Source organism: Cupressus sempervirens, chromosome 9, assembly GCF_028749045.1.
Source record: "Cupressus sempervirens isolate cs-2001-9-10 chromosome 9, ASM2874904v1, whole genome shotgun sequence".
Taxonomy (NCBI): Eukaryota; Viridiplantae; Streptophyta; class Pinopsida; order Cupressales; family Cupressaceae; genus Cupressus; species Cupressus sempervirens.
The window spans coordinates 637,374,694-637,387,962 of NC_143126.1; the positions used below are offsets into that span (position 1 = coordinate 637,374,694).

General features: G+C 32.6%; 1 protein-coding gene across 1 annotated transcript; it reads right to left on the reverse strand.

The window, feature by feature from the left end:
- Window positions 1-6,801: 6,801 nt before the first annotated feature.
- LOC149540342 (laccase-12-like) lies at window positions 6,802-12,345 on the reverse strand. The gene is made up of 6 exons (XM_089801453.1): window positions 12,116-12,345; window positions 11,832-11,983; window positions 11,448-11,692; window positions 10,573-10,701; window positions 7,291-8,241; window positions 6,802-7,213 (listed from the first exon to the last, which is right to left on the reverse strand). The coding sequence occupies exons 1-6, from the start codon at window positions 12,218-12,220 to the stop codon at window positions 7,083-7,085; spliced, it is 1,713 nt and encodes a 570-aa protein (XP_089657579.1). The 5' UTR covers window positions 12,221-12,345; the 3' UTR covers window positions 6,802-7,082.
- Between the last annotated feature and the right edge of the window lie 924 nt (window positions 12,346-13,269).

Below are 13,269 nucleotides of genomic sequence, written 5' to 3' on the forward strand. Positions count from 1 at the left end.
TACATATGCATTTTGGTGAGATGGATTGTTTACCATATAGACACTCTTCTTTTCATTCCTACTTTGGGTACATCCTTCTATTCCAAAGGAGGTTCTTCAGATCAATAGTTACTTTTGACAGAGTTTGCAGCTTTTTCATGCTTCAGCGATGTTCTTCATGATCATCTCTTGTTCCTATCTTTTGGGATTTTCCTCTAGGTGGAGGCTTCTGCAATCCTTCAGTAGTTTTTTAGCATTTTTTCCATCTCTTTTTGGAGTAGAGTTTCTCCCATGTGGTTTTCTCTATTTCTCCATTTCATAGAGATTTGGTTGTCCTTGGGTCCTCATCAGGCCTTGTTTTTTGAGACCCAAATATTCTTTCAGTAGTATTTTCAATGTTTTTAGGTACTCCCTAAGTTTATCTTAACGGGGGCTGTTAGAGTAATGAGATATTTTCTAATTAACTGTAGTCTACTTAAGCTAAAATTTATGTATCTAATAATTAATTAATTTTATTAATTATTATGATACAATCTAGATTAATTTCTCTTCTTGTATTTAATAATTATCTTGTAATTATTAAATATCTAGATTAAATACTTTTCCTATATTTAATAATTATCTTGTAATTATTAAATACCTAGATTAATTACTCTTTGTGTATTTGATAATTATCTTGTAATTATTAAATACCTAGATTAAATACTCTTCCTGTATTTAATAATTATCTTTTAATTATTAAATACCCTAAAGAATTTTACGTTACCTTTTGGGGTTTTGATCTCCTTTAGAAGGACAATCTCTCATTGTAAACTTTAACTTGAGATAATTCATTTTTTTTGCTCATCAAGAATGTCTTGTCTATGGATTTGGCTATTTAAGCCTCCATAGCCTTTTGCTTCTCTCTTCTGTAATAGGTGTTTGCATGCAAGTGATTCTTGAGAGCTGTGGGGTTGACTGTTTATCAACTTCAACAGATGGAAACTTCATCCTTCCACATCTCTTCCTAGAATAATATTCTTCTACCATTTCATATTTGCATTCTACTTCCTCTTCTAATCAAGCCTTTGGTTTTCAATATGTTCTTCTAGAGGATAGAGATGTCATTAGAGTTATTCTAGTTGAGATACAAATAGGAAGGACCATAAGATAAGTATTTGGCCCTCAATATTTTAGATCAATCTTTAGCTCCTTCTAAGGTTAACCAACTAACTTTAGAGACCAGAGCTTTGTTCATACTTTTAAAATTCCTGATACCAAGGCCTCCATTCTCCTTGGGTTTACACACTTAATTCCACTTGACAAGGGCCATCTTTCTCTTTTCCTCCACTCTAGACCATCGGATTTTTTTTTGAATTTTCTCTAGGGAATCTTTCACCTTTTCATGCATTAAAGAAAAGGACATGAGGTACACTAGGATACATTGGAGGCAAGCTTTAAGGAGAAGAAGCTTACCTCCAAGTTTTCCTTTCCATCCAACCAATTTTTTTTGGAATTTTTCAATGACACTATTCCAATATAGGAGACTAGGTTTCTCCGATGAGAAGGGAAGATCAAGATACATATCTAGTAAACATTGAATTTAGTACTCCATCACAGCGTTAATGTTTCTTTGAGCGTCTTGCGAAGTATTGAAAGAGAAAAGTTATTGAAAGAGAAAAGTTTACTCTTATAAAAAGTTGATATATTGACCAGATAACTTGGCATAGTGTGCTAATAGGGACTTCCAAGCATTTTCCTCATATAAGATAGCTTCTCCAAAAATGATAATATCATCCACAAATTTCTCAAGACTAGAGGATAGAATATTAGAGGCAGCTTTGACACCACGAATAGAGTTAGAGATCTTGAGTTTGTTTAGGTTTCTTCTTAGGATATCTACCACAATTATGAATAGATAGGAATAGAGAGGGTCTCCTTTCCTAAAGCCAACTTCTGTAGTAAAAAATCTCGAGGGAGCTCCATTGATAAGAACAACATAAGATGTAGAGGTAGCATAGTTCATAATCATCTTGTGGGACTTTCCAAAAAAACTAAATTTAGTTAGTACTTTTTCAAGGAAAGAAAATTTCACCCTATCATAGGTTTTGGAAATATCGAGGTTGAGAACCATGGTTGGTTTGTCATTGGCATTTATAGAATGTAATATCTCATGAGTAGAAATGACCACATCCATAATATTCCTCCCACTAACAAAGCATTTTTTATTTTTGAGATGATTGTTTCTAGGATCGACTTCATTCTGTTCACTAAGACCTTGGCTATAATTATTTAAATAGTATTGTAGAGACTAATAGGAAAAAATTCTTCCATACAAATGGGGTTGAATTTTTTAGGAGTGAGAACAATGTAGGTTTGATTAGTCTTATTCACTATGATTCCTATTTTTAAGAAGTGACAAACCACTATGAAAATATCATCGATCTCCCATAATATCCAAATATTCTTGGAAGAATGCTAAGGGAAACCCATTAGAACCCAGAGATTTGAAAGCTTGGAAGGAAAAGGAAAATAATCTAACTTCATCTTTGTCAATCTTTTTAGACATAACAACATTATCCTCTATGGACACAAGCATAGGAATGCATAGCTCTATCATTAATACCTACCCTTTGATGAAAATAGTTTATAGCTTTAGTGATAATGTCATTGTTCTTCGACACCACAATATTATTGGAAACTTTAAGAGATCTAATTTTATTTATGATCTTCAAAAATATGCAAGCATAATATACTTAGTTTTATATATATTTAAAAAAATCAACCAATAATTATGTTTTATATCTTAGACAAATATATGTTTTGTTTGATTAATCCTTACAAGGGTTTTTGTTGAATTTTTCAAATAATTTTTTTTCAAACCCTAGCTGATAATAATGATTTTTCTCTAAAATTTAATATTGAATTTTCACTGGTTGCTCAGTTTTGGGTTTTCTACATCAATTTTCAACAACATAATCATACAGTTTACAATTTTTTCAATCTTGTAAGAAGAGTCCATAAAATCATTAGGTTAGCTTCTCTCAGTCCTTGCATGTAAAAATGCAAGTTATTTTAGTGTGCTGATTCCAACCAAATTAATCATTTCAAGAGCCTTTTTTGATCATTCTTGTTAGCCTGTTATCAGCCTGATATATAATGAGACTTTTTTTTTTTTGAAAACTCTAGCTGTCATCAAAATTTTGACACAGTTTGTCATTGATTGTATGACAAACTCATTGAATCATCTCTGGCTAGCGTTGATAGTTTGACAAGGTTTCTCGTCAATGGTATAACATACCCATCGAATCATCTCTAGATAGCATCAATAGTTCGACATTTTGAATTAGTTGTTTGGCATCGACATGTGACATAGATGGGGATGATTTTCAATGGATCATCTTGTCAATAAATTGATGGCTGTGGAGTGCATCAAACTTTTGACACAATTCTAGCGATGTTGACTTTTGATGTTTAGCTATCAAAATTTTGACCACTATCATGTCAAAAAATAGGTCCAAGTTTAGTAGTGCAAGTCAACTAGGAATACTAAAAAATACTTCAAGAAATATTTTGAATCCAACCACATCAATAAATGTGATCCCTATCCAAGAATAGGACACAATTAAGAAACATAGAGAGCCATCATGAAATACCACATCAACAACAAAAACATCTATGCCCCATAATCCACCACCAACTCTACATTGTTCATCATGAACATCAAATAGCAATTTCTTCATTAAATAAATACAACTTGCACATCTCTAAATCATGAAGCATTCCAACTAAGGATACACATCCAATTACTCAACACTCCATTAGGTTAACACCATAAAATATTACACAACCAATACACATTGAATTAAACTCTACAACACTATCAATACTAGAATAACTAGTATATGATCATCAAATTACGTGCTCAATCATCATATTAATTTCTACAATCCAAGAATGATCATCTATAAACACCCATACAACCATTTGAACTTGTGCCCCATCTAATACATAATAGAAAGATCATATTGATCCAATCTCTCCAATAAATAAACTATCAAAAATGTCATGAAAAGAAATATGTTGATGTCAATGGCAAAAATTTAATTCTAAAATATATAATGCAATCTCCTACAATAATCCCAACAATATCCCAAAACTTTATGATTCCAAGAATTCAGTAATGCATACATATGAGGATACTTTAGAATCCCTTAGGACATCAAGGACTCATGAAGATATCTTAGGACTCATTAATGTATGTTAGGCCCCTTTATGATAGATTAAGCCTTCTTAGGACCTATTAGTGTATCCCATGATAACTTAGGATTTCTTAAGACATGTAGAACCCCTTAGGACCCATTAAGACTCCTATGAACACTTAATGTATCCTAGGACACATTAACACATGAACTAAGAGATCTTAAGACCACTTAGGACATTAAAGACCCCTCAATAATTCCCAGGACCTGTGAATGTATCTTATGCCCCTTTAGGACAAATTGATACTTTCTAGGATCTTTAAGTTCATCTTGAACCACGTAGGATCCTTTATAAGTTCCAATACTCTTTAATGTATTGTAGGATTTTCTAAGACCCATAAATTTATACCAATGACTATCGACATTCCCTATGACCCCTTAACACCCACAAAGGTATCTTAAGACCCATTAATAAATATGAAAATGCCTTAGCACCTCTTAAGACCCCCCCAATACATCCTATTGCCCATTATTATTCATAGGAAGGTCCTTAGGAGAAACTAAACACAAAGGATCCCTTAAGACATTATATGGAAAATTAGTTTAATTATGTATCTTAGGACCCCTTAGAACGCCTTATGATATCTAGGACCCCTTAAATATTTTTAGGATCCATTAATGTATCCCAAGACCCCTAAAATTCATTAAAATATATAGGACCTCTTAAAACTTCTAGGACCCCGTAATGTATCCTAGGGTGTGTTTTGACCCATCAATGTGTTATAGTACTCATTCAAACTCATTAATGTATCTTAATATCCCTTAGAACCTATTAATTAATATTAAGACCCACTAATATATCCCATGACCCATTATACATATGATGATTTCTTAGGACCTTTTAAGACACTTAGGACACCTTTAGATATGCAAGGACTATCTTCAATCATTTATCACCCCCTTATTATCCCTTATATCTTACTTTTTCCCCTTCCCTCATCTCACCATCCCATACCTCTACCCTCCCCTTCTCTCTTTTTCTTCCCTTCTTCATTCTCCCATCACCATCTTAATCTATTGTCCCTAACTATCATTATTCTATATATATTTTATATATCCTTTCCTCTCTATTCTCTCCATGTATCTCATAAATACCTTATCCCTTTCTCTCACCTCATTGCCCCATCTTAATATAAATCTTACTCCCCCCACCATTCACATAAGTTTCCCCTCTAAGTAATTGATTGATTATGATAGGAAGATAATGAGATGGACAAAATACGAGAGTGATGGAGATAAAGAGATATAGATACACATGAAGATATATCTATAGGGAGATTTAGATAGATAGATAGATAGATAGATAGATAGATAGATAGATAGAGAGAGAGAGAGAGAGAGAGAGAGAGAGAGAGAGAGAGAGAGAGAGAGAGAGAGAGAGAGAGAGAGAGAGAGAGAGGGAGAGAGATTAAAAACAAAAGGAAACCCTATAGGATGTTTTATTATTATTTTTAAATCACATGAAAGATATTTTTATTATTATCTAATACTTTAGAACCATGTCAATTCTCATGGGGATAAAAATAAACTAAAATGGAAAGATGTTGTATGCAAATGTTGTGTTTATTATGAAATTCAAAATCAAGGATTGACTTCAAATTATTATAATAATTTTTTTTCTAAAATCTAATAGAATTACCTGATTCATATTTTAATTGTTTGACTCACCCTGTCAATGTGTATTAAAAATCAAATTTTCATAAGAAACACAAAATTTGTACCCACTTTATTGAAATGTTTTTTTTTTTTTTTAACAGATGTTGTCTAATATTTTAGTTGGCTACTGTTTACAAATAAGTTAAATATTCAACACACATCAATTGCGATGCAAATAATAAGCTGTAAGAAGTCAATTGATATCAATAATATTTATAAACATCAAGAGTGGAGTAGTCTCAATAAAATTTAAGTAATAATATGAAAATCAATATCATAAAAAAAGTTCAGTCATTTTATTTTGGCTCCATAGAAAGGTAGAGGAGATAGATACAGAACCTAAAAAATTAAATTGTATATCCTCAACCACTTGAAAAGGAGAAGATAAGTCACATACAAACATAATGAGTGAGAAAAGGAAAATCTAATGTTGAAATGTTACTTTATGTAAATAGAAATTGTTAAAAGAAGTTATATGAGTAGTTTTGTGTAAGTCCCAAAGTAAATTGATTGTTGTATTAAGAGGTTTATTTCATGAAAGCATTATCCTTTACATTATGATATGATCAAATTATTTATATAATTTAATATTTAAATTTAAATTAGATTTTTCAATATTTTTAATTAAAATATATTTACATGGAACATGTTAATGTCAATTTTTATTCTTCTAAGTTCAATTTGACAACCATCTATATGTGAACAATTTAAATCGAATATACATTTAAATTATAATATTTAGAGATATAAATCAACCATTTTTTAGAAATTAAAATAAAAAACTTAATCAATAAAGAAGTAAATAAATAGAGATAAAAGAAATATAAATAATTTTAAATATAATCAATTAAATTATAATTATTTTGTAGTGGATATATATTAACATTTATTTAGATAAATTTATTTAAGATATCTATACTACTAATTTTCCTAACCAAATATAAATAAAATTGAAAATAATATTTTGTTAACTTACAAAGCACAATCAAAATATTGTTTCATTACATAGTAGATTTGGGGGAAAGGGAAGGATATCCTTAACTTCAAACAATCACGCACTAAACCCTAAGAATGGACTAATGCACCCCAGATACACACATAAAAGAAACAAATGCATCAGATCCTTAACACATCCTCTCTAGCGGAAATGCATTGTATGTCATGGTGAACAACTCCACAATTAAATATCTGATAGTATAGATTACACTAGCATTGTGGAAGGTTATTAGGAGGAGCCTTCAAACTCTCCTTCTCAGAGGGGCCGTTCTTCACTAAAAACACCATGCTCAACCCCCATGTCACATGATAATCAAAGTGACAATGCACGAACCAAACCCCTGCACAAATCAAACAATCAATCTCAAGCCATATTTCATAAATAAAATCATTAGAGAAATGTCACTCTGTTTCTTACCTGGATTATTAGCTTTGAATCTGAGAGCAGCCCATCCATTGACAGGAACCCCTACGGTATTCCGTTGAGGAGGATCAACCAGATTGAAAGAGCTCGGGTGTGTTTCATTATCATAATTACCAGAACCCTCTCCCACCACATAAAAGTCATACCCATGAATATGCATTGGATGATTATCTGCTTGGAAGATATTGGTTCCCTGGAAAACAATCTGAACCGTAGCATTATATTCAATCACTTTCACTCTTGTGCCAGAAATCGGCGCCCACAGAGATTCATCTACATCACCGTTATAATTATACTCAATGGGCGGACTGGAAGGAAAATCAGTGCTATAAACATCTGGTATGTCGAAGTAATAAGCTTGGAGAACGGCTATATCTGGCAGCACAAAAGATATGTTGTTCATACTGGCACTCACTCTGGTACTGTCAGGGCCACTACAGTTACTTGATGAATATCCAGTTGGACAGGGACTTAAACCGAGTCCTATGGTTATGAGGCTACTGTCACTTATACTTTGTGGGACATCAACAGGATGTTCGTGTGAAGCCAGGCTTCGTAAGGATTGGCTAAAGTTGGCCACAGTTGCAGTGTCGTTGTATTCTGGAAGCTCTGGAAGGATTGGAATTGCAGATGCATTTGAGCCCACGTAGCTTATAATGGCAGTAGTTGTGGTGTTATCAATATTTGCTAAAGATTGAGTTGTGTATAGCTTGGAGGCCATATAGTATTTGGCTTTCGCTTGATTGGCTGTGAGAAGAACGTCTGCGGTCTGACCAGATGTTAAAAATAGAATGTCGGTTGAGTATGGCTTCGTGTAGGAGGCGTCCACGGCTACCACAGTGAGATTGTGTGATGCGATCTTGAAAAACATGTGATTATTGACTACAGCATTGACGATGCGAAGAAGATAGGTTTTCCCATGGTGTACAGGGAACTTTGTTGTTCCTGCATATATAATATTTCATTAAAGATAATTGCACTCTTAATTTGTTTTAGAGAGGATTTCTAATTAGCCATTTTAAGGATTGCAACATTTAATATGGTGTTATGGAAAATATTATAATTTCATGACTGCAACATTAAATATGGTGTCATATCAGCATTCTTTTTGTTAAGTTGTTTAAAATAACTTAAAAAATGGCACTGGTACTTCTGCACTAAGTCATGTTTTATTGTCAAGTTGATGTGACATGGCAAGATTTTGTGTTTTTAAGGCTTCATTGATCATAAAAAATCATCGTCATCATCACTAATAGCTTTGAAGTCACAAGTATTAAATGCAATTATAGTAAAAATAATAAAATTAACAGTCCTTTCATCCATTCCTAATTTTAGGATTGACCCCTAAAGGTGTTATTTCATCTATTAAGATACTTCTTACAATTTTATCTAGAAGAGGAATATGGTTGAGAAGAAGAAATTTGATTTGGTCTCATGGAAAAAAATTTGTCAACTTAAGGTTGGGGTTGGAGTAGGTGTTCATAATATTCATGAGAGGAACATTACCCTAAAGGTCAAGCTGGCCTGGAAGATTTATGAGAACCCTTTAGCACTATGGGCTATGAGTATCGAGATTAAATACTTTGACTTTGATGACCTTGAACACATATTTACAATGCCTAATCCTCCTAAGAGCTCAGCTATATGGAATTTTTTCATAAAGAGTACAGAGGTATTGTTACCACATCTTTAGTGGGTTGTTAACACAAATAATAAGATGTTATTCTGGTGAGACTCATGGAATGGTTTTTCTTCCCTTTCTTCATTCGATAAGCTTAATATAGACTGGGTTGTTCTAGAACCTTTGTAACGTTCTAAAGTAAAAGACTATGTTTCATTTGAATCTAACAATGGTTTTCTAATGTGAATTGGAAAGACTTTTCAGGGCTGCCTATTCCTCAGATAGAGAAGACAATGCTTCTAAATGTCTTTGAACCAAAGATCTTTATGTTGGAGTGATGACATCAATAGGCTGATTTGGAGTAGAAGTAAGAGTGGGTGATACACAAATAAGGTTGGATACCAATCTCTGATTGAAGGGAAGAATGTTTCTCATGAAATGAAGTTTATATTTTGTTGACATGATGTTTTTCTTCCAAAGGTTGGAGCTTTTCTCTAGTTGACTCTTCTGAATAGAATTCTCAATAGACTTCAAAGGTTGAGAATTATTGATAGTTTCCTTTGATAGACTTGGTTGGTATGGTGTGTTTTTTTTTTTGCGAGATTTGAGAATTGCCCCTTCATCTATTGTTTGGGGGATTTGGTGGGAAAGAAATAGAAGAATATTCAGGAAGAAAATTTGAGAAAATGTCAATGCCTTTACTCTAAGAACTAAGAACTTGTCTTCTACATTTTTCTCCTCTGACTGCTTTATCTTCAATAGATGGTTGCAGATTTCTATTCCTTTTAGGGGCGTGATGGTGGGTAATAAACCCAAGAGTGAAATTTGGAAACAAGTTAAATGGGAAGCCCCTTCTCCTTTTTGGAAGTTAAATTTTGACTGTGCATCTAAAGGGAACCCAACAAGTGGCTGTTGCACCCTTAGGATCATTGTGGTCATATCTTAAAAGATGTAGGTAAGAGCTCTCAGGGATGTTGTAAAAATATCTTTATCTTTGGAGATTTGGAAACTACATATTGAAGGTAACTCCGAGTTTGTGAGCATTGTCCTCAAAGAAAGTTGTTAACTGGGATCTCTAGTATGTCTTAGGAGAAGTTTGGAAGCTTGAAACGTTCAGAATCAGTCATTGTTTCAAATAGGCCAAACAATTTGCTGTTTTTTTAAACAATATGAGGAAAACTATGGAGTTTGGTTCAAATGTATTGGACAGCGATACTCTGTGTTTTATTTAAGGGTTGTCACCTCTCAGCTAATTTGGTTGATGAGCTCGCAGCTTTATTATTTTGACATCCTCTTTGAGCTGGTTTGGCTCATTTGCTACTGTACTGAAATGTATAACAGTTATAGAGTAAGAATAGAAGGTTTTTCATTGATTTTTCCCTCCTTTAGCTTCTAAACTAGTTTTATCTATTGATAAAATTTGTATGATAGTTTGGTGATAAAATTTGTATGATAGTTTGCCACTCTTATCTGAAAAGTAAAAATATTTAAAAACACTCAGCTACTAAATCTTCTCCTCTTAAAAAATTAAATTAAATACAGATTAACTAAATATAATTATTCATTTTTAATCCATTGAGTCTGATTAATAATTAAGCTGCCCATATATAAGAAGAGCTGTACCCAATTTAATATAACGAAAAATTGGTCGGTACCTGAGGTTGAGCAGTTATAGAGGTCTCCTGGCTGTCCATTTATAGTGAAAGCGTCTGAGACATTTGGTGCACCTCCACTCAGTTTTGCTTCCTCTTCGACTTCGATAGGATCGCTGTTCCACCACTCCCCTGCTCAATTTCATTGTTTCATTCAGTCATTATGAAATGCAAGAACAATCTCGTACGAACCCATTAAAGAAAAGTCAAAAAGTCTAGAAGATCGAAAACTATGAACCATAATAATATTATTTCCTACTCAAATCATCAGCGTTTTACAGATAAGCAATTCTAAGCACAACTGTTGTTATTTCAACCTTCAATTTTTAAGTTAAAGTCACAATAGATACCAAGATTCGATTACATTAAGAATGATTTTATTTAGAATAATAACAATGAAAAACTTTTCTAAGGCAGTTCTACATCGTGCAATCATAACACACAGGTGGAATGCATATAATGAATCGGTACAACAAAGAACTACATTAATCATTCCATTAGCTAGTGGAGTGATAGTGCTGTCATAATGACTATGGAAACTAGACGTGGAAGGAATATAGATGATAAGGTTTGAGAATGATGGATGGATAGAATTTTTAATTATTTTTATATTTGAAAATATGATGGAGAATATCTTAAAATTATTACTGTGTTAGAAGCATATCAATATTCTTGACGATGGCTTTGCAATAAATAATCTTAATTCAATACATCAATAAAGTATGTTTATCATAAAATCTTCATTGTTCCAGAATGGGATTCTTCTAAGCAAAAACTACTATTCCCACTTATATATAAATATAACCTCTATATTTGCCACTAGACTGGTGTGATGATGAATATATGATATATATATATAAGATTCTACTTTTGATTACCTAGAACTATAGGAAACTCAGCATGTGGGTGGGTAAATGGGTAAGGGCTCCCCCTCTTTGGATAGATGACCATTGCTCCATGAACAGTTGCACGGAGCCATGACACGTGGGCATGCCACCACAATGTTCCTTCCTGATCAATAATGGTGAATGTGTATGTAAATTTGCCCCCTGGTTGGATGGGGCACTGTGTAATGTAACCAGGTCCATCAGCCCATGCTGTGCGAATCTGTCTTATTCCATGCCTGAAAAATCAAATTACTGTTAATGGGTTTTGACCATTATCAACAGAAAAGAGTCTATACAGAAAATAAGTATCCAAATACACCAAAATTATATTCATATTTCTTATATAGTATTCATGTCTTCAAGAGCTATATTTACCAGTGGATTGTAGCATTGTGCTTGGCTTTGTTAACAACTGTAACATTAACTGTGTCCCCATTTCGGATATGCAGAGTTGGACCCGGAAGCAGTCCATTTACTGTGACTATAGTATAATTCTTACACAGCCGAGTAATAATTGTCTCTTCAAGCTGTAGAAATGAAAAACAAAAAGTTGTGTTAAAACTCTTAGTAAGTGTTGTGGAATTATCAAATTTTTACAAAAGGTTATAATCAATTATCAACTATGAAAAAACATAATCATATAATAAAAATCTACTCACAGCAAATTTGTAGGTATGCAGGTTTGCCCATGCCAGAGAATCAAAAAATGAAATGACTGTAAACAACACTATCATAAACCTCACTGAGTAACATTTAGACATCATTGATGTATAACAAAGCCCTAAAAGAAGTGCAAATGAAGCTCAAACTCTTTCAATATGCAAAGCTCAAACTAAATCTTAGAGCGTGTGAAGACTGGTTGCTTAATTGCTATATATATAGCAAAAACATTAACAAAGTGATTGAAGGAAATAATAAAGAGCACATGGTCCAACGGCAAACACGCAAAAAAAAAAGGGGCATCGTGACTTTTAACTAATTAATTACGCGAAATTCGAAATGTTGTGAATAATGGCTTAGCATATTTAATCATGTCTCTACTTTCAATTTTCTTATGGTAGAAATCACATGGTTCAAAGCCATGTCACAATAATTTCCATTTTAAAAATATTTTATAGAGTGTGATGGGGATTGCATGAGTAAGTATATAAGCTTTTCAACATAAGGTAGACTTTCATACTAATTAACCTCTTGCACGAAAAGTTCATTTTAGTATTTAGTCCCGCCAAATTAGCAGCCACTTGATGTCCATGTTCTCCAGTTTGATATTTTCAATTGTGGGCCTGACCACTCAGGGGTAATGTTTTCAATGATGTCTTATTAGAATTCAATTATAAATTGCCCATCATTCGGAAAGATCAATTTATATGAACTCATATATCACTCACTAAATTTCTTTCAAGTTTACTGTTAAATCTATTTGTATTTAGTGATAAAAAATTGAAGTATGGCGTTAATTATTTAGATACTTGATAATTCAGTTATTTTGGGTTCATTTTAGAATTTTATTTGAGGATCCTGTTATAATTAAAATTGAGATTTACCCATAGCATATGATTTCTACAATTGTAGTTATGGTATATCATTGATTTAGTATTCATATAGTGATTGTAGCTATGCTATTCATATAGTATTATTACAATTGCATTTCATACATTGAATTTAGAGTGGGATGATCGTGGTTTTCATGCTATTTCATTTAATTTTCATAATGTTTATGTTACTGAAATTCCATTTTAACTTTTTTAAATTCCATGAATAAATGTAAATACATGATTGAAAACAAAGCAAATTTATTAAAAAACAAGAGATT